Source organism: Euprymna scolopes, chromosome 41 (genome assembly GCF_053919585.1).
Source record: "Euprymna scolopes isolate OS-2025 chromosome 41, ASM5391958v1, whole genome shotgun sequence".
Classification (NCBI taxonomy): domain Eukaryota; kingdom Metazoa; phylum Mollusca; class Cephalopoda; order Sepiida; family Sepiolidae; genus Euprymna; species Euprymna scolopes.
Window position 1 is genome coordinate 69,866,268 of NC_136522.1, and position 23,632 is coordinate 69,889,899.

Here is a 23,632-nt window from a genome sequence, read left to right on the forward strand (position 1 = left end):
TTGATTGAAATTGATTGAAATGTGAAAATTATTGGGATAGCAATGTTCATCTATTTTAAGATATTGAAGAGTTCCTATTTACAATGCCTCCTCACAGGACAGAGTTAGACACCAGGGTCATTTTTTAATGTGGAGAAAAGGAACAAAAATAAAAATTGTCTCAGTCGTGAAGGATTTCTCCTCCACTGACAGAGAACAAGAAATTGAAGTGCAGCATCTGAAGAACAGATACTACACTTTGATCTTGTCCCGAAGGCCAAATTTGTTAGTGACATGGACTATGAACAGTTGTCTCCCTTTGTCTTAACTGATGCCATGGACTTTAAATTAGGCTCTCTGAGTTATCGCCCTTTTATTATTTTTTATAAATGGACACATAATGCAAAGCGGCCCTCCTCTTTGCTGTATAGCTTCCTTCGTGTAAACATGTAAAAATAAACAGACGTGGATTTCTCTGTCTCTCGTGTGCTAAAAAATGTTACGCTGTTAATTCATTTGTTTCTTTTTCATCTTCAAGATATACCTTCCACAAATGAAGTTATTTATAGTGTGGCACTATTTCTTTGTGGCACTATTTCTTTGTGCCACTGTTTCTAACACACTCTGCGGCATGGCCGAGTGGTTATTTGGCCATGTGCGTAGAGATACAAAGAAACGCCTTCCAATAATTCCCTTTCCTAGAGCTCTCTTTTTTTTCCCGCACGAACACCATTAAGTGAAGACGCATATTCTGTTTCTCCATAAACGAGGGGGAGAGGCACCCCCTCCCTCCAAACTAGTTAGGTTAGTTAGCTTTGAAAAGCTTATTGTCCAGTTTTAAATTGTAAAAGTTTTTTGTAATATATTGTATCTCTAATCTATATATCTATAAAAGTGAACATGTCTGTCTGTGTGTCTGTCTGTCTGTGTACATTTCCCTACGCAATAACTCTGTCAATTTTTAGTCTATAGACTCGAAATTTAAAATACCGGGTACTGAGATTTGGGAAAATCGATGTGACGGGTGTCAGCCAGAAATTTGGCTGTTAAGGGGTCAAATTTCAACGATTTGACCTTTAAGAACTCTACCAAACTCCTCCGACAATTTTGGGTCTAGACACTTGAAATTTTAGATATAGGTTCCTTGAACCTGGATCTAACTTAATAAAGTGATTTGAGCCCGAAACTATAAATTTTAAGGGGTCATAATAGGGGTCAAAGTTTTAAAAAATTAACCATTTTTTTTGTTTTTTTGCTTTTTTTGCACAGCATACACCTCCAAACACCCGAGCAACGCCGGGCACCCCTGCTAGTGTAAAATAAAATAGTTATGTTCTGTATATATTACAATTATGTCACGTGTCGTCTTTCTTGTGTCTGCCATAAATGCCTTCATAAACGCCTTCATTGAAGCAACGAAATGGTCCGGAACATGAAGAAACAAAATTCCAGTCAGAACGCCACCAAGGGTAAAGAGGTCAAGACGTTTCCTGAGAGAAGAAGGAGCCACACGGCACATACAAAATCTCAGGTATGATTTTCTCCTTATAGTCCCTAATGACAGCCATCTTCATATCTTCTCGAGACTGCTTTAAGACAATTACTATAACACGTCTGTCGGTCACACCTCACTGACCGGCGGATGGTGGTATAATAGAACAAAGGTATGTTCACTTTCTTTACTTCACAATTAACTAAGGTTATGAATTAAACCATCAAAAATAACACTCAACATGAGAACAATAGTCCAAAGAATCCAAATAATGATACGTGCATGTATGTTTAATGTTGAATGTTCAATCCTCAGTGCAGGCGACACTCAAAATACAATTGCGAATTACTTAGGACTTCTTATAGGACCACAAAGGAACATGACCTGGAATAGATACTTTGAGAGCATTGCTGCAAAGAAGGTTGGCTCTCTCTACCGTGCTAGAAAACTACTTACACCTGAAAGTATCCTGTACCTCTATAATGCCACCATCTGCCTGTTCTACAAGTATTTTAATGGTGAATGCTCTGACGAACTGCAAGCACTTGTGCCCCTACGATGTGAACACCCTTGACAGACCTGACAGGCTGCAAAATCCCACCCCACACTGTAGAGATCCCTAGATATAAAAGATCTTTCTACTCCAGTAGTTTCTTCCCCAGAACCGCTGGACTTTGGAATTCCATCCCAGGTCCCTGGTTCCCCAACTGTACTTACGTGCAGAAGTTCAAGTGCAACGTGAACCAACATCTTGCTGCCCAAATCCCAACATAGTGCCCCAGCAGTGGCTGCCCGTGATAGTAGCCCCCTACACCAAAGTGGCAATGTGCTTTGTTTGGGGTGAAAATGTAATTTAAAAAAAAAAAAAAAAAAAAAAAAATATATGGAGTATTGTTGTCACGTTTGAGCTAGTGAACCTGCTACTTGTCTCTCACTCCTGGACAGGGTTCAAAAGAGAGTCGCCAACCTGATAGGTCCTGAACTGTCATCTAAACTTCAGCCTCTGTTCCATCGACGAAATGTTGCATCCCTCTGTCTGTTCTACAAGTACTTTAATGGTGAATGCACTGACGAACTACAAGCACTTGTCCCCCCTCGACGTGAATACTTCCGACAAACCCTTCACAATAATATTTTGATTCTTCAGACTACTGTTCCCACCTTAAGAATTATTTCACAACATTTTGGTTGATGTAACCACCTACTTTCCTTCTGGTGGTTGAAAGTTCAATTCTTAGTGCAGGCGACATTCAAACTACAATTGCAAATTACTCCGGAATCTACCCAATCTCTGAGTTCATTAAAATACATCTGGAGAAGGTGGGAGATTATAGCGACCGAAACACCCACCCCCATATTATTTGTAACTTTCGACTTTCTTCAGGTGTACCTTATCGAACTTAGGAATCTTTCAGTCAAACTCAGGAACTTGCACAGAATTTCGAACACAACCCTTTATTTAATCCTTTATTTAATCCATTATTTAATCCTTTATTTAATTCATTATTTAATTCATTATTTAATCCATTATTTAATCCTTTATTGAATCCATTATTGAATCCTTTATTTAATCCATTATTTAATCCATTATTTAATCCATTATTTAATCCTTTATTTAATCCTTTATTTAATCCATTATTTAATCCTTTATTTAATCCATTATTTAATCCATTATTTAATCCTTTATTTAATCCATTATTTAATCCTTTATTTAATCCATTATTTAATCCATTATTTAATCCTTTATTTAATCCATTATTTAATCCTTTATTTAATCCATTATTTAATCCATTATTTAATCCTTTATTTAATTATTTATTTAATCCATTATTTAATCCATTATTTAATCCTTTATTTAATCCATTATTTAATCCTTTATTTAATCCATTATTTAATCCATTATTTAATCCATTATTTAATCCTTTATTTAATCCATTATTTAATCCATTATTTAATCCTTTATTTAATCCATTATTTAATCCTTTATTTAATCCATTATTTAATCCTTTATTTAATTATTTATTTAATCCATTATTTAATCCTTTATTTAATCCTTTATTTAATCCATTATTTAATCCTTTATTTAATCCTTTATTTAATCCTTTATTTAATCCATTATTTAATCCTTTATTTAATCCTTTATTTAATCCATTATTTAATCCTTTATTTAATCCATTATTTAATCCTTTATTTAATCCATTATTTAATCCTTTATTTAATCCATTATTTAATTCTTTATTTAATCCTTTATTTAATCCTTTATTTAATCCATTATTTAATCCTTTATTTAATCCATTATTTAATCCTTTATTTAATCCATTATTTAATCCTTTATTTAATCCTTTATTTAATCCATTATTTAATCCATTATTTAATCCATTATTTAATCCTTTATTTAATCCATTATTTAATCCATTATTTAATCCTTTATTTAATCCATTATTTAATCCTTTATTTAATCCATTATTTAATCCATTATTTAATCCATTATTTAATCCTTTATTTAATCCATTATTTAATCCTTTATTTAATACATTATTTAATCCATTATTTAATCCTTTATTTAATACATTATTTAATCCATTATTTAATCCTTTATTTAATCCTTTATTTAATCCATTATTTAATCCATTATTTAATCCTTTATTTAATCCATTATTTAATCCTTTATTTAATCCATTATTTAATCCATTATTTAATCCATTATTTAATCCTTTATTTAATCCTTTATTTAATCCATTATTTAATCCATTATTTAATCCATTATTTAATCCTTTATTTAATCCTTTATTTAATCCATTATTTAATCCATTATTTAATCCATTATTTAATCCTTTATTTAATCCATTATTTAATCCATTATTTAATCCTTTATTTAATCCTTTATTTAATCCTTTATTTAATCCATTATTTAATCCATTATTTAATCCATTATTTAATCCTTTATTTAATCCATTATTTAATCCATTATTTAATCCATTATTTAATCCATTATTTAATCCTTTATTTAATCCATTATTTTATCCTTTATTTAATCCATTATTTAATCCTTTATTTAATCCTTTATTTAATCCTTTATTTAATCCTTTATTTAATCCTTTATTTAATCCTTTATTTAATACATTATTTAATCCTTTATTTAATCCATTATTTAATCCTTTATTTAATCCTTTATTTAATCCTTTATTTAATCCATTATTTAATCCATTATTTAATCCATTATTTAATCCTTTATTTAATCCATTATTTAATCCTTTATTTAATCCATTATTTAATCCTTTATTTAATCCTTTATTTAATCCATTATTTAATCCTTTATTTAATCCATTATTTAATCCTTTATTTAATCCATTATTTAATCCATTATTTAATCCTTTATTTAATCCATTATTTTATCCTTTATTTAATCCATTATTTAATCCTTTATTTAATCCTTTATTTAATCCATTATTTAATCCTTTATTTAATCCATTATTTAATCCTTTATTTAATACATTATTTAATCCTTTATTTAATCCATTATTTAATCCTTTATTTAATCCTTTATTTAATCCTTTATTTAATCCATTATTTAATCCTTTATTTAATCCTTTATTTAATCCATTATTTAATCCATTATTTAATCCATTATTTAATCCTTTATTTAATCCATTATTTAATCCATTATTTAATCCTTTATTTAATCCATTATTTAATCCATTATTTAATCCATTAGGATAGCATGATCTCATTTTGTCCACTATGACCTGGTAGAAGTCCTGAGTATCGTCCGCACTGCAAATTGAACCTTCAACCTCCATGAGAGTGTGATTTACAACTAAATTTTACCAAGTACCTTATCCACTAAGCCATGACTGTGGACTCAATACAATTGTGAATTAGTTTGGGCTTCTACTTGGTCATGGCTGACGTAAAACAGAGCATGCTACCACCGTGGATTAAATTAAGGATTCTGATCGGAATTACTTGCAGATTCTCCAAGTTTGACAGAAAGATTCCCGAGTTCGATAGATAAGATACATCTGAAGAAGGCTGAAGGTTACAGCGACTGAAACCTGCAAATGACATTCAAGATGAGGACAGTAGCCTGAAGAATCCAAATAAAAGTGCATGTATGAAAAGACTAATTTTATGAGGTTTATTGATTGCTCATGGGTGAAAACATTAAGCAGACAAACATAGCTAACTTTATATATAGATACACTTACTTTCTTCTGTAATGAATTTGAGGAACTCTTCCATTTCTATCATCGTCTGCAAGTTTTGCAACATGTAGACACGACTTGGATTCATTAGAATGTCCGTACTTTGCCAATCCTGAAAATGAGAAATAACATTTTTCAATTATGTCGCTTATTCAGAATTACACTTAATTAAGAAAAAAACAAAAAATAGACAAATCTTTATGATATATTTACTCGTCACGGAACGAAGATATCATATTCCAAAAGTCACATAAAGTGATCATTTTTTTTTTTAATAAAAACCCCCCTCAAATTTTACAGTTTTTTAGCAATTAAAATGTTTTAATAATTTTTAAATACAAACAAAATCTCTTTAGTCGAATTGAATCGTCACCCTTGAATTTTGGCAAAATTTAAATCAACATGGCCGCTTCCTACCTCTTCCTCATAAAATTTGATTTTCTTAATAAAAAAAAAAAAAACTTGACCAATTTATGCGATTTTTGGAATATGACATCTTCATTCCATAACGAGTACGTACACCATAAAGATTTTTCTGTATTTTTTTTTTTTTTAATTAAGTGTAATCTCTACTGTTATATAAAAGTCACTTTGTGTGTGAGTTCCTCATAGGTTCCGAAACGGCTGCGCCTATCTTTTGCAAATTTCACGCAAAGGTAATTTATATGTCTGGCAGTGTTCTTAGATATGTTTTGTACAGAAATTCATCTGATAAGTATCGAAAAACGAGAACAATCAATCTTAAAAATAGTATTTTGTCTCTTATCTATATATATAAAACGCAAAAGCGGCGTGCATGTTTTTGTATGTCCATGAGGGAAGGGGTGGGGGGTTACTATTTCTTAGAGCTTTTTATATACCCTCTAAATCCCAATAAGTACGATTTGAGATGGGACGTCGTGTCCAGATTTATTTTGATCAACTTTTATAAAATTTGCACTATTCTATCGCGTGTTTGTTGGTGTTTTTTGTATAAATAAAGTGAAATTAATCGAAGTGAAGTCAGTTCCTTGGCTTTCCTGCCAGGGACGTCCAGAAAGCCATCAGCTTTGATCAATGCAGTGAAAACCATCATATCAGACAATTGCTATTCATTTGAATACTCCTATTTTATGGGGAGCTGGTTTTCCCCCAACATTTTGGGGAAACAAAACAAAAAAACTGCCCCGCAGCCAAAGTTAAGTGCGGGATTTCATTCCCCTATGGCGTGATGTTTGACCTCATTAAGTTCACGCACCTGTCACTTAACTTTTTAATCGTTTAATTTCAACCATTCTTATTTCTCTGTCTTTGTAGCGTCGTGGTAAGTTATCAGGTTATTCGCCTCAAGGCTTCGGGTTTGAGCTTACCTGCCTACCAAAACTTTTTTTTTCTTTTACACCCCCAAACACTAGGGCAATGCCGGGTACCCTCGCTAGTCTATTATATAAAAGGTAAAATGCGCGCGTTTTTGTATATCCAAGAAAGTTTTTACTATTTTTGGAGAAGTTTCCTTATACTTCCTAGATTATAATATCTAGGATTCGAAAACGGATGCCGTCTCTATCTTTATTTTGATCGATTTTTAAAAAAAAAATTCTCTGGTTTTCAGTTTGTCTTTTTTGTATAAAAGCGAAACTAATCGAATGCAAAAACACTAACGCTTGGCTTTCCGGGCCGATACGTCTTGAAGGCAATCAGCTTTGATCAATGTGGGGGAAACCCTTCATATCAGACAATTGCTATTCATTTGGACACTGCCAGAGTTCCCCCTTTTGGGGGGAACTGGTTTTTCCCAACATTGTGGGGAAACAACAGCAGAAAGCAGGAGCTTAACTGGCCTCCAGCCAGACGTTCATTTCTGCGCCTGCGTGAACTCATTCACTTAACTATCTATTTCTATATCCTTATAGGTTCCAAAACAGCTGAGCTTACCTTTTGCAAATTTCACACATTTATATGTCTGGCAGTGTTTATAGATATGTTTTATATAGAAAATCATAAAACTCTGATCTTAAAAGTAGCTTTTCTCTCTTATAGCTAAAAAAGAATAATTTTTGCTAGGGAATATTTTATGTTACACCGGCAAGGGAGATAATAAAATTTCAGCAAATCATTTCTTCTTATAAAACAGATTTATTATAATCTGGAGATATAGCTCAGTGGTAGAGAATTCGGCTACAAATCAAATGATCCCCTGTTCAAGCCCGGGTATATCTCACCATTTTATTTTAATTTTTTCTTATTAATGAATTCAGTTTACAATAAAAGAAGAGGTACCATTTAAAACCACTGCAAATCATTTGATTGTTTGCATATTTTAAAACTAAACATCAATTAGAAGTAACTTTTTCAAGCCCAAATATCAGCTGACATATTGTAAACAAACACAGACAGAATTTGATGAATGACATTATCATTATTATTTATTTTTTAAAAATTTCTTCTGCAAATTAGTCAACCAGGCAAATTATTACTTATAATTTATCCTATTAATAAATGTTTATTTATTTATTTATGTGTGTGTGTGTGTGTGTATACCAATAAAACCAATGCACCGAACTGAAAATTTTTTTTTTTCCTGAAAGTTGTGAGTCCCTAGACTATCCTTATCTTTATATGGTTCGTAACAAATAACGCTGAGTCACACAAAAAGCCCGAAATAAGGGGGTTTGGGCTGTTTCATGCAATTGTCGAAAAAATTACCTGCCTATGTCAATGGAATTTAGCATTGTCTGTATACAGTCGCGGCAACATCTTTCGGCATACGAACAGGACTTGCGGCGCAATGGATAACACGTCTGTCTACAGATCAGAAGATTCCAGGTTCGAATCCTGGCAAGTTCGTAATAATTTTAAGCATCATTTTATCCAACGTTTACTCATTATCCTTAGTTAGGTATTTTTGTTTTTTCAGCGATTTTGTTTTGCGCATATGGGAATTTCCCATACTCCGAGTTCACAGGGTAAGCGTCAATAGAAAGACGATGTTGAATGTACTCGATTTTGTGTTTGACTCGGCGTTGTGTGTGCTGACGTGGCCCAGCCGCTAGTATATAATAATCAATAGAGGATTGACTATATAATAATTCATATGCAATCTGCATGAATTGAAATATCATGTTTAAGCGTATTGTACATCCGAGCGATGCTGGGCTGCCAGCTAATTCTAAATAGGCAATGAAATTATTTTCAAGGTTTATTTCATTAATGACTGAGATTTTTATTTTAGTTTTTGGATTTATTCTGTTAGAGCACAGAATACAACAGGTGATCGTTTTGTTTTACAGCATATCAACCTTTTTTGGAGTTATTCAATGCCAAATCCAGTAATTTAAGAAAAAAGGTTTCAACTTTAAACATTTATTTCGATGTTTGGTTTGGTTCTTTTATAGAGGAAAACTGTTATTTTCGTTTTTAACTTTGCAGAATATGATTTAGTTTTACAAAGGCAAAGGGGGGGGGGAAACCATAATATCAACGTTTGGTGCATTTTAGGTCAGGGAATGAGTATCTTCAGACAGCCTGCTCTACGTTATTTAAGTCCAAATCAAATTGTCGGATAGAATCCGATAGGCAGGATAATTATTTATTTTTTTGGTGCTTATATAAATTGGTTATCTTTTAAACCAATGCATTTCAGGTAAAAAATTATGTACTAATGTGTTGTGGCAGAATTTATATAAATTTTTAAAAATTACGAAAAATGATCGTAAAATAATTATAAGTAAAAATAGAATTTATTGAATTATAGACTTTATTTTAAATAAAAAATCATCCACAATTAGGTTCCCAGATATTGTGTTTAAAGATGGCAAACCCTTGATTTAAGTCAAGAGTTATCTCCCTTATTTGTCATACTGAATTGGTGACACAACTCTTCCACATTCAATAAGACTCAATAATTCAATAAATTTTATTTTTACTTGCACTTATTTTTCTACTGAATCATTTTTAATCATTTTTAGAATTTATACTTATTTTGCCATGACATGCAATTATGTAATAATGTTTTCACTTGAACTGCGTTGGTTTAAAGATCCTATAACATTACTATTGGTTGCATATTCCTATAAAATGATTATTGGTTGAATGTTACCTATAAAATGATTATTGATTTAAATGTTGCTTATAAAATGATTATGGGTTGAATGTTGCCTATAAAATGATTATGGGTTGAATGTTGCCTATAAAATGATTATGGGTTGAATGCTGCCTATAAAATGATTATGGGTTGAATGTTGCCTATAAAATGATTATGTGTTGAATGTTACCTATAAAATGATTATGGGTTGAATGTTGCCTATAAAATGATTATTGGTTACATGTTGCTTATAAAATGATTATGGGTTGAATGTTGCCTATAAAATGATTATGGGTTGAATGTTGCCTATAAAATGATTATGGGTTGAATGTTGCCTATAAAATGATTATGTGTTGAATGTTACCTATAAAATGATTATTGGTTGAATGTTGCCTATAAAATGATTATTGGTTACATGTTGCTTATAAAATGATTATGGGTTGAATGTTGCCTATAAAATGATTATGGGTTGAATGTTGCCTATAAAATGATTATGGGTTGAATGCTGCCTATAAAATGATTATGGGTTGAATGTTGCCTATAAAATGATTATGTGTTGAATGTTACCTATAAAATGATTATGGGTTGAATGTTGCCTATAAAATGATTATTGGTTACATGTTGCTTATAAAATGATTATGGGTTGAATGTTGCCTATAAAATGATTATGGGTTGAATGTTGCCTATAAAATGATTATGGGTTGAATGTTGCCTATAAAATGATTATGTGTTGAATGTTACCTATAAAATGATTATTGGTTGAATGTTGCCTATAAAATGATTATTGGTTACATGTTGCTTATAAAATGATTATGGGTTGAATGTTGCCTATAAAATGATTATGGGTTGAATGTTGCCTATAAAATGATTATGGGTTGAATGCTGCCTATAAAATGATTATGGGTTGAATGTTGCCTATAAAATGATTATGTGTTGAATGTTACCTATAAAATGATTATGGGTTGAATGTTGCCTATAAAATGATTATGTGTTGAATGTTACCTATAAAATGATTATGGGTTGAATGTTGCCTATAAAATGATTATTGGTTACATGTTGCTTATAAAATGATTATGGGTTGAATGTTGCCTATAAAATGATTATGGGTTGAATGTTGCCTATAAAATGATTATGGGTTGAATGTTGCCTATAAAATGATTATGTGTTGAATGTTACCTATAAAATGATTATTGGTTGAATGTTGCCTATAAAATGATTATTGGTTACATGTTGCTTATAAAATGATTATGGGTTGAATGTTGCCTATAAAATGATTATGGGTTGAATGTTGCCTATAAAATGATTATGGGTTGAATGCTGCCTATAAAATGATTATGGGTTGAATGTTGCCTATAAAATGATTATGTGTTGAATGTTACCTATAAAATGATTATGGGTTGAATGTTGCCTATAAAATGATTATTGGTTACATGTTGCTTATAAAATGATTATGGGTTGAATGTTGCCTATAAAATGATTATGGGTTGAATGTTGCCTATAAAATGATTATGGGTTGAATGTTGCCTATAAAATGATTATGTGTTGAATGTTACCTATAAAATGATTATTGGTTGAATGTTGCCTATAAAATGATTATTGGTTACATGTTGCTTATAAAATGATTATGGGTTGAATGTTGCCTATAAAATGATTATGGGTTGAATGTTGCCTATAAAATGATTATGGGTTGAATGTTGCCTATAAAATGATTATGTGTTGAATGTTACCTATAAAATGATTATTGGTTACATGTTGCCTATAAAATGATTATGGGTTGAATGTTGCCTATAAAATGATTATTGATTTAAATGTTGCCTATAAAATGATTATGGGTTGAATGTTGCCTATAAAATGATTATTGATTTAAATGTTGCCTATAAAATGATTATTGGTTACATGTTGCCTATAAAATGATTATGGGTTGAATGTTGCCTATAAAATGATTATTGATTTAAATGTTGCCTATAAAATGATTATGGGTTGAATGTTGCCTATAAAATGATTATTGATTTAAATGTTGCCTATAAAATGATTATTGATTTGAATGTTGCCTATTAAATGATTATTGGTTGAATGTTGCCTATAAAATGATTATGTGTTGAATGTTGCCTATAAAATGATTATGGGTTGAATGTTGCCTATAAAATGATTATGTGTTGAATGCTGCCTATAAAATGATTATGTGTTGAATGCTGCCTATAAAATGATTATGGGTTGCATACTACCTATAAAATTATTATGTGTTGAATGTTGCCTATAAAATGATTATGTGTTGAATGCTGCCTATAAAATTATTATGTGTTGAATGTTGCCTATAAAATGATTATGTGTTGAATGCTGCCTATAAAATGATTATGGGTTGCATGCTACCTATAAAATTATTATGTGTTGAATGCTGCCTATAAAATGATTATGTGCTGCATGCTACCTATAAAATGATTATGTGTTGCATGTTGCCTATAAAATTATTATGTGTTGAATGTTGCCTATAAAATTATTATGTGTTGCATGTTGCCTATAAAATTATTATGTGTTGAATGTTGCCTATAAAATGATTATGTGTTGCATGTTGCCTATAAAATTATTATGTGTTGAATGTTGCCTATAAAATGATTATGTGTTGCATGCTACCTATAAAATGATTATGGGTTGCATGCTGCCTATAAAATTATTATGTGTTGAATGTTGCCTATAAAATTATTATGTGTTGAATGTTGCCTATAAAATTATTATGTGTTGCATGTTGCCTATAAAATGATTATCAGTTTCATGTTACCTATAAAATGATTATGGCTGCATGCTGCCTATAAAATGATTTGGTTAAAAAAAATAAATAATATATAACAATTATTTAAAGAAATGAAAATCCTGAATTACCTCAAGAAAACGGATCATGGCGCTTTGGATGTAATGAAGAGCACGGCTGTACTTTTCTTGCAATAGAAACATCATCGACAGATCCTTGCTGAACTGACCCTGAATGTAAAGGAACAAAATTAAAACAGCCGTTTAACAGGACGATGTTTCGGTTTGCTTGAAATATTGCATGAAAGGATTTGTGCTTGATGGCTAAGACAATACAGTCTTGTAGAAAACCACTGTTGGGTACAACAACAACGTAAAACGAATAATGCCAATACTGAAGATTTCAATACATTACAATTATAAAATATTTATTTACCAACATAATGTTTCAAGCCAGGATGGTAATGTGGTGTTAAGTTCTCAAATTTTCACAGTATTACAACATGGCTATTACTTTTTAACTGTATTGCTACAGCTCAAATATCTCTCGACCCCCACACACCGTCTGACACTGTCGCAAAGGAACAAACAAATAAAAAAAGGAAAGAAATAAAAATCCGACTCTGCATTTTCTTTAAGTGCAAATGTAATGCATTTATGCGTGACTCTTCTTTTCACATACATGCTTTTTAAAAGTCTCTGTTGCTGCCACCTGATGCCAGTGCCAGCCAGCATTTTCTCCTTGTCATATTTACATGCCCATCTTGCTCGGCCTGCAACTTGCTATTCCTCTCGACCTTGTGGTGTATTTTTTCTCTTTTTCTGTGACGCAAGCTCGGGCACACTTGCTAATTTGCATACATGCTTTAACGACTCCTGTTGCTAATATTTTTGCTAGCCAGCTATCCTACAGCTGCTGCTGATTTTCTCACACACACATATGCGCTCTGTTATAGTATACCTCATCTTCAGGAGGCAGAAAAAGTTTTCTTGTTTTTTTACTTCTTTTTCTTTCTCCTGAAGAGGAGATATACTTTGAAAATTTGAGAACTTAACACCACAATATCATCCTGATTGATGTGACACATTATCTATATAATAATATGATAGCGGGTGTTATTTTCTGTGTCACGCTTACATCCGAGTCGTTTAATAGTGATGTACATCCATTTCTTGTAATCTTGTAATTTGACTTTGAAGCTCACCTGATGCATATTTTATTTTATTCAAATTAAATCAACGCTTCTATAATAGAACTTACACCCCTGAGATTTTTATTTTTTTCATATGGGGGGGGGGATTCCGTGTAGTATTGGGAATCCCAGCTTAAATGCTATCTAGGTAGTTTTAGAAATAGAAAGTTATGTAGGCATATTTTGATTTCCCATCAGCGAGTTAACAGGGTCAAAAGGTTGGGTTTGACAGGCATCAAACTCAAGTCACCTTTGAACAACCTATATAGGATGCATCGGAAATTAGGGGTGACACGGGAATTGTGGTCGTAGGCTTCAGGTTGACGACTACATGGGCAGAGAGTGGTTTTGGGCTGCAGATGAAGCAGACAGGAAATTTCGGGTCTCTCCCCCAACAACCAGGGTCCGAGATATAGGCTTGCCTTGAATAAATGATTGAAGCTTCAAATCCCATCTTGTGTTCATTAATGCATCTGTCTGCAGCAGTAAGTACCACTCCCCACGAGATGGAGACCAGCATCCAAGAAGGCATCATCCGCTGGCCAAGGCAAGCAGGTATGCACACATTATACATTTGCACGTACACGTCTCGAAGACTTTCATGGCAAGAAATGGGGTAAGGATAAGAACACACACACACACACATATAACAGTGAACTGCACGTAACATACGTAAGAGCATACACACCCACACACACACACACACATATATGTAAGAACACAGACATTTAAAAGGACCCTTAGAAGTAAAAGTAACAGAAACGTTTAAATAAATAAATAATAAATAAACACTTCTTTTAACACTGGATAAGTATCAATTATTTTTTCATTTCTAAACCATTTTCACTATTTAATAATAGTGGTAAAATGCAATGAATTTATGTGTATAGTTGGTGGGGTTGAGAGCTGGAGATCATGGACGATTAGAATGCAGTAGAATATTTCTTGTAATAAACAATTTTACCAAGAATTCTTTATAAGTTTTGGTTTCGGTTTCGATTATAGCTAATGGCACTCCAATAATCTATTCTTTAAAAACAATTTTACCAAGAATTCTTTATAAGTTTTGGTTTCGGTTTCGATTATAGCTAATGGCACTCCAATAATCTATTCTTTAAAAATAATTTTATCAAGAATTCTTTATAAGTTTTGGTTTCGGTTTCGATTATAGCTAATGGCACTCCAATAATCTATTCTTTAAAAATAATTTTATCAAGAATTCTTTATAAGTTTTGGTTTCGGTTTCGATTATAGCTAATGGCACTCCAATAATTTATTCTTTAAAAATAATTTTATCAAGAATTCTTTATAAGTTTTGGTTTCGGTTTCGATTATAGCTAATGGCACTCCAATAATCTATTCTTTAAAAATAATTTTATCAAGAATTCTTTATAAGTTTTGGTTTCGGTTTCGATTATAGCTAATGGCACTCCAATAATCTATTCTTTAAAAATAATTTTATCAAGAATTCTTCATAAGTCTTGGTCTTGGTTTCAATTTTAGTTGATGGTACCTTAGTAATCTATTTTTTTTATAAATAATATTATCAAGAATTCTTCATAAGTTTTAGTTTCAATTATAGCTAAAGGAACTAAAATTTATATATATATATATATATATATATATATATATATATATATATATATACATATATATATATATAAGTTTGGGATTCAATTTCGATCCAAACTGATGAACCCAAGTCATATATATACATTTTTTTTTAAATTGCAACTTTATAATACATAAAAATCGATAGAACATTAACTCTATAATAATATATACAAAATCTGCAAGAATTATAATATCATATTTAAGCATATCTTATGACCGGGTTATGCTGGGCGTCCCTGCTAGCTTAGATAAAAATCACTTTAACTTAAGATGTTGGCAACCATCACGTGGTCCCTCCCATAATCCCCAATGTCTTTCTAGAAAGAATTCTGACTAGAAAAATATCGGGGAAACCAATTGTTGTGTCTGCACAAATAATTAACAAGAACACGAAAGTAAAGGTATACAATAATATATTAGGAAGAAAAGTTATATACATATTTACATATTATACATGTACATATTTACATGTCTTCAGATATACTTCAGTTGGATATATTCCAGCAGGTGGTGCGTTGCATGTCTTACTGGATGCGACATAGGCGTCTTGCCTATTTGGCGGTCGTTGCCGAACTTTCCCGGTATTGGTGATTGATACCTTTATATATCTCACTCACTCGCCTATGTTAATTAGTAGGCGTCTCCACAACACCAATGGTAACAATAGAATCTTTGGTTTCATACAATATGATGATGATGATGTTTGTTGATGATGCAGGCCATTCTTTTCCAATTTTTAAACACTTTTTTGTTGTGTGGATACTGCACGTCTGCTAGCTACAGCTCTATCGCTAATTTTAATTCGGCATGATCACTCGTTTCAAATATTCTACTGCATTCTAATTGCCCATGATCTCCAGCTTTCAACCCCACCAACTATACACATAAATTCATTGCATTTTACTGCTATTAAATAGTGAAAATGGTTTAGAAATGAAAAAATAATTGATACTTATCCAGAATCCCCCACCCCCATACGAAAAAATAAAAATAAATAAAAATCTCTGGGGTGTGAGCTGCATTATAGAAGCGTTGATTTAATTTGAATAAAATAAAATACACATCAGGTGCGCTTGAAAGCCAAATTGCAACGCAATATTACGAAAATAAACAAATATTTTACTTACTTGAAATTTATAATTTAAATATATTTTGGAGTCAAACTCCATCCTCAGTATGTTGTTTGTATCTTTTTTTTTTCTTCTTTCCTGCCAAGTTGTAAAGTTGGAGAAAGAAAAGTCAGTAATAAAGATCCACACGATGTATTTTGAAATGCCGGGAATGGTGCGTTGATGTATGTAGCCGTGATGAAACGAAAACATCCTATTCTGAAAACGTAGTTTGACTTACCTCTAAAACATCTTGCCGGTCAGGAATCGTCATAGCTTTGTCAATAAAAGAAAGAAGACTCTGCTGACTCGGGTCACCGTGCTGCATTAACTTTAGTTTGGATTTGATAAAAGGTGATAGGTACAGATCCTGAAAGGAAAAAGACAAAAACATGAAAATTCCACAGAAGCACAACATATCTGTTAGTCCTCATATAGGTATCACCTTGAATTAAGTGCAAATAATCTTCTTACCTGGTATTCATTGTTTGCCCAAAAGTTTTTTGTTCCGCCATCATTGGAAGCGACACGTGTCATACATTCCGATTCAATTTTGCCCCACTGGCTCAGATTCTCCAGGCACTGAAAGAAAGATGAGAAAATTACACGATCAAAAAAAAAAAAAAAAAAAAAAATTATACCAAAAAACAATTTGCATCGTTTGGATTATCCGGACTACCGTTCTCATCTTGAGTGTTATTTTGCACAGACTTTTCAATTTTTGTACTAATTCTGGTCAGTACAGATTCGATACAATGTTTCTCAAATTTTGAGATGAGGATTTTTTTAACTTCACGCATTTATATGCGAGTGTTTTGTATCAAAATGACTCCAATAAGTATCGAAAAAATTTGATGAAAGAAGGAACAGTCCAATTTTAATCAAAGTTAACATTCTTATACAGCCTAACATCACAAGTATAATATCAACAGTAGGTTCTTTGATAAAACAGGGGCGTGTTCGAATTGAATGCTTCTGTTTAGAGCACAACTGAACCCTGACATTTGACTTTTTCATTTTAAATTCTAATTCAAGCTATTATATAAAAATAATTTTATGAAATCAACAGGAGGTTCTCTACAGTGCAATACAGTGTGGACTATCTCACTTCGGGGAGGCATGTGAAGCTTCCTCTTGGTCCACCATGGTGGGTGCCCGAATAGAGCAGACAATCAGTCGATTTTACCAATTTCGATGACGATAATTGTGTTGGAAGTGTGAAACTTTCGTTGATCCTAATTCAATCCCGGGTAACGTTGGATCTCCTTGCTAGTCAATAAGTAAATAAGTCGACTATAGTTGATGTAAGGAATGTCGCCACACCTTTTTCAGGATTGCTTCACTCAATCTTGATCTACACTTTGTAATGCTGAGTGTTTAAGCATCATCTTTTTAATTTTTGATACAACTCAGCAGAGGATTGAAACTCGGTCTCCCGATCTGAACGAACGAACACTCTAACAATTATATCAAACAGCCCATTTGGTTGAAATAACATTGAAAAAAGGGAAAAATCTATATATTAATACGATAGCGTGTGTTATTTTTGCGTGTCATAGTTACATCTTTTTTCTTCCAAATGACTGCTTTTTAATTGTTATGACCTTCCATTTCTTGTCATAAATTATTTTACCAAGAATTCTTCATAAGTTTTGGTTTCGATTATAGTTGAAGGAACTCAAGTTATTTATTTATATATACATATACATATATTTTTTTCTTCATAAGTTTTAGTTGCGGTTCAAGCTGATGCACCCAAATAATGTGGATACATTTTTTTATTTTTGAAATGACAACTTTATAATACATAAGAATCGATAGAAAATTGACGCTATAATAATATATATGAAATCTGCATAAATTAAAATATCATATTTAAGCATATTTTACGACCAGGCTATGCTGGGCGTCCCTGTTAGTTTAGATAAATACTTTTGCAGTTTTAACAAAAGAGCTACAATAATATCAAGGTGTCTCCATTTATACTGAACATCCACAGAATGCCAACATCAATTTTTTTTTTTTTACATAGGAGTCACCACTTACAAAGGCCCGGAGGATAAAGGTTATTGAGTGTACAGTATTCAATGGGACAATGGGGTGATATCGTAGTAATCGTTAGTAGTGGAAATTTGGTAAATTCGATTACTTAAGGGGACGATTCATCAAGAATTTGTTTATGTTGGACTTGAAAACTATCAAATTGTAGTTAACTGGAAACAGACAAACGGAACAGAGTTCCACAGGCGTGCAGTTCTAAGAAAGAAGCTTTGTTTATGGGATCTGCATTTTGGTTTAGACACAGATAAAAAATGGGGAAAATTATTGATAGCGATTTCAGCTAGACGAGTGTTTTCCGTGAAAGTTTGTCAAGGGGAGACCATAGATTGGGGCACAGATGAGCACTTGCCATGAAAATAACGATAAAACAGAGACAGGCTCGCAACGTCTCTTCTGAGGGAAAAAGGTTGCAGGAAAAAGAAAAGAACATCCCCCACTATTTTGAACTCTGTCAAGGCATATGAAAGAGACTGCTGTGGAATTTCTACAGGTCCTGCTAGTTCATATTATTTGGATTATTCAGACTACTGTTCTCATCTGGAGTGTCATTTTCACAACATAACCTCCAACCTTCTTAACCCTAACCCCAACCCCCAATCTTCTTAAAGTGTATCTGATTATAACCTTCACTTTTAAACTCATTCATTTTTTTTAATGTAATCTATGACTTGCTGCTGATGAAAGTGAAGATAGGAATGGACGTACCTGAATCAAACAGCTACTACAAAACTTAGTCTCAGCTTCAAAATGATCTTCATTTATATCCAGATTGGACAAAGTCTGAAATTGGAAAAATATTGTAAGAGAACAAGTCGCCTGTTCTTGTAAATAAAAATGAGATAGGATAGTCCAAGAATTCGAACCTGGGAAGCTAGGTTTGGAATTAAGATTCAGGAGAGTTTAAAATAAATAATACAGATATGTTATTGAAAATGGAATGTAGAATTACCCATTGTTTAGTTCACATAAAATAGTTTAGATATCTGTTTATGTGAAAAAGGAATTTGATGATGCAATTCTGTTTATGAAAATGAAATGAAATTAAATTGAGGTTATCTAGATCCGAACAATAGAAAATGATAAACATTGTAAAATAGGTTAGTCGAAAATTAGGTTAGAGAATTCTTCTTTGAAAGCATGTGTGAATGATGCACGTTTTTTGGGGATGCAGTGATGCCATGGCTAAGAAATGAGTTCTCAATATAGTTAGAGCTTTAGGAGACAACCAGTCAGTCAGGGAGAGAGGGATGGAGTCAGTCAGAGAGAAGTCAGTGCCGGGACAGGGTCGGACAGACAGAGCTGACATCCACCTTTGGAGGCGAAAGGTTGGAAGTTGAAGTAATGTAGAAACTTTGAATTCCTTGATGCGAAGCCATTGACCGGTCAAGAAATAAGAGGACGTCATTATCATTTTGTAACAACTGTCTTGTGTTATGTCATTCAACAAACAAAGGTATTGAGAATTTGTATTAAAAGAACTTTGTGTATAAAATTCATATAAGTAATGTGTCTATCTTCTTAAGAATGTTTCCCCCCTCAGCTATTATAAGTAATGACTGGTTCCTTCTTTATGATAAAAGAACTGAGAATCATTATCTCAAAAAATATATGTGTTAAAGAAATATGTTATAGAAACACTCCCATTCAGAACTGTATAAATGTCAATCTCTCTTCTATCTATATATCTATTTTCAACTTGAAGGAATAAATCAATTATTGTCGTTGCTTGAATTGTTACGAGAACAGTCACCTGTTCTTGTAAGTAAGTAAAAAGGAGATAGGATAGTCTGAGAATTCGAACCTGGGAAGCTAGGTTTGGAATTAAGATTCAGGAGAATTCCGATCATAAGTTTAAAATAAATAATACAGATATGTTCTTGAAAAGGAATTCGTTGTTAGTAATGTTATTGAAAAAGGAATTTGATGATTCAATTCTGTTTATGAAAATGAAATTAAAATAAGGAATGTGAAACGAAATAGGAAAATGTTAAACATATTTGTAAAGTAGGTTAGTCGAAAAAATAGGTTAGAGAACTCTTGTTGTAAACGTGAGGAAAGTGCATGTTTAGACACGTGAGGCATGTCAGGCCACGGGACCGATATGCATGTTGTTTGGTCATGTAATGATGTCATGGAAGAGATGAGTTGTCAATATAGTTAGAGCTTTAGAAGAGTCAGGGAGTCAGTCAGTCAGAACCGAGGCAGGGTCGAAAGAGGGTCGGACAGAGCTGATATAAGTCAGAAGGAACCCACCTTTGGAGGCGAAAGGTTGGAAGTTGAAGTAATGTAGAAACTTTGAATTCCTTGATGCGAAACAATTAACCGGTCAAGAAATAAAAGGACGTCATTATCATTTCGTGTTATGTCATTCAACAAACAAAGGTATTGAGAATTTGTATTAAAAGAACTTTGTGTATAAAATTCATATAAGGTTGTGTCTCTATCATCTTCAAAATGTGCCTCCCTCTCAGTATCAAGAAATAATGAATGTTCCTTCATTATGATAAAAGACTGAAAATGATCATCTCAAAAATATGTGTTAAGAAATATATGTGTCAATGTTATAGAAACACTCCCATTCGAAGCCTGTATAAATGTCAATCTCTTCTATCTATCTATATCTCCCCTCATCCAAAGTGTAATACATTCTCTTTAAAAGGTACTCTGTCCCTCTTTATATATACCAATCTGTCGCTATCTCACTAATATGTCTCTCTCTAATATGAACAAGCAACAACAAATATACAATTTGTCATCGTAATAAGAACTAAGCAACAATATTTTTTCGAATTATAAAACAAATGCGACTAAAATATTAATTTTATTCGTGCACCTACGCAGCAATGTCATTTTATTTTTTTCATTTTCAAATTATACAAAATGAAAGTTTTCAGGGATCATGAGTAAAAAAAAAATTTTAACAAAAGATAAAGTGAGAAAGAGCATGAACAAAAAAAATTTCAAGAAAAAAGGATGAAGAAAAAAAATTGGTAAAAAATTTTTTTTCTTATTTAAAAAAATATAAAATGTAAATTTCAATGAAAATGTGTGAAACTCTAAAATTAAAACTAGCAAATTAAGCAGAAATCCAATAATTTAAGCAACATTACCTCATTATATAGTTTAATCGCACGGCTGTAGTCTCCACAAATTTCAGCATTAAGAGCATTTTGACTGTCTTCTTGCGAGCTGATTTGTTCTTTGAAGATGCCAAGCAAAGCATCTTGTTCGTTGTTTGCTTTATAAAGTCTGAAATAAATAAATGAAATGGTGCCAATGACCAGGATGAATAAAGTCTGAAATAAATAAATGAAATGGTGCCAATGACCAAGATGAATATTCGTAATATTTCAGAATTTTTGAGATGGAGATTAATTATTTTTAATATTTTTAATAAAAGTTACTATTTTTCAAAACCTGAAGGATAAGGGTTAATTGTTATATGTCCAGCATGCAGATAATGCAGACCTAGCCTGAACAACTTGATGGCGTCAAGTTGTTGCATGTCAAAAGTAAAAACTGACAAACCCAATGACATGGTTTCAACCTGACAGGCGAGTGCAGCTGTGAGTTCAGAGTTTACGGGTGGGAACGTCAATTGGGTTGAGGGGCACCACACACCCTGCAACCCTAATATATAAAGAAGGGACACACATGAGTTTTTAGTCAGAATTAATCAGAGTTAGAGAGTGAGAGACAGGGTCTGAGATTCAGAGGAGAGAGTCTTGCAGTCAAGATGGGGAAATGGAGAAAAGAAAGCGATCTGAATTGATTCAGCAATTTGAGGCCCTTCCAGGAATGAGGGAGATCCTAAATAAAGGCTGTTTACAAATAATAATTAACAAGTCATGTTTTATGAGCTTGCATGATTTGATTTCCAGATTGAAAGCAACCGTCAGAGGAGGGGAAACCAACCGAAGAAAGGAGAAAAGGTACGCGTCTTAAGATCTCGTTATAGACTGTATGTATGTGACACACACACACACTCACGACTGTATACACACATGTGCACACAAAGACAGTCGATGAACAGTCTCGTAACAGTAATATACATACAATACAAATTATATAAACCCGATACACAACACATACCTGTGACGACACATAAAAGTCCTTGGTGTATGTTTTTTTCTCTTTCTTTTATTTCCAAGATTTCATTTCATGTCTTGCTCCATTTTTCAAACTTTGAGTAGTGGTAGCAAAACAGTTGGACTGAGAGCTGCCCCCCTCCTGCCGGGAATGAGGAAGATTTTAAATAAAGACTTTTTACAAATATTAATTAACAAGTCGTGTTTTATAAGTTTGCATGATTTGATTTCCAGATTGAAGGCAACCGTTGGAGGAAGGTGGGCACCGACTGGAGAAAGGGGAAATGGTACGTGTCTTAAGACCTCCTTGTTAGACTGTATGCATGTTTTCTCAATCATTAAATCATTTCTCTCCGATAGGCTCATAAGAGTAGTGGTCGATGGACAAAAATCAGAGGCCTGCAGTATTAATGCTGGAGTCCCTCAAGGGTCAATCCTGGGCCCAACTCTCTTCCTGATCTACATCAATGACCTCCCTAAACGCATACTTAAATCATTCGTTGACATCTATACTGATGACACGACCATCTACGGCCACACATCAAAGGCTGTAAATGACAAAGTTCTCTCTGATTCTCTCTCCTCTGATCTCGAGTGCGTGGTTCAGTGGGGGAAGACGTGGCTGGTTACCTTTGATGCATCTAAAACCAAACTCCTATCCTTACATCATCAACGCTCTGATCCCCATCTGGCATCAATTGGGATGGATGGCTCTCGTCTGGGAGAGGCCCCGTGTTTTGACAAGCTTCTGGGTTTGACCTTTACTCCTGATCTAAAATGGAACACGTACATCAAGTCTGTTGCCAAGGTCGCTGGGAAAATGGTGGGATCCTTCTACTGCTCCGGAAGATATCTCACTACTGATGCAATTCTCTATCTTATATAAAAGCCAGGTACGTCCAGGGATGGAATACTGCTGCCATATCTGGGCAGGAGCTGCTAAAAACAGCCTATCCTGCCTTGATAGAGTACAAAATAGACTTTGTGGCTTAGTGGGGGATGCCCTTTTCTCTATCCTGCAACCTCTCTCCCACAGAAGAGACGTTGCAAGCCTATCCTTGTTTTATCGTTATTTCCGTGGCA

At 32.8% G+C, this 23,632-nt stretch overlaps 1 protein-coding gene across 3 annotated transcripts in view; it reads right to left on the minus strand.

The window, feature by feature from the left end:
- Window positions 1-23,632, minus strand: part of LOC145266607 (DNA-dependent protein kinase catalytic subunit-like) — a 396,502-nt gene that overhangs the window by 111,379 nt on the left and 261,491 nt on the right. For 2 of the 3 annotated variants that reach the window (XM_080122501.1, XM_080122503.1), the window contains 6 exons: window positions 21,572-21,710; window positions 19,167-19,241; window positions 16,875-16,982; window positions 16,642-16,770; window positions 12,617-12,715; window positions 5,680-5,788 (listed from right to left, as the gene is read on the minus strand). In XM_080122501.1, the coding sequence (XP_079978627.1) occupies window positions 5,680-5,788; window positions 12,617-12,715; window positions 16,642-16,770; window positions 16,875-16,982; window positions 19,167-19,241; window positions 21,572-21,710 (659 nt within the window). The remainder of the gene's footprint in view (window positions 1-5,679; window positions 5,789-12,616; window positions 12,716-16,641; window positions 16,771-16,874; window positions 16,983-19,166; window positions 19,242-21,571; window positions 21,711-23,632) is intronic. The other variant, XM_080122502.1, reaches the window with a different exon arrangement.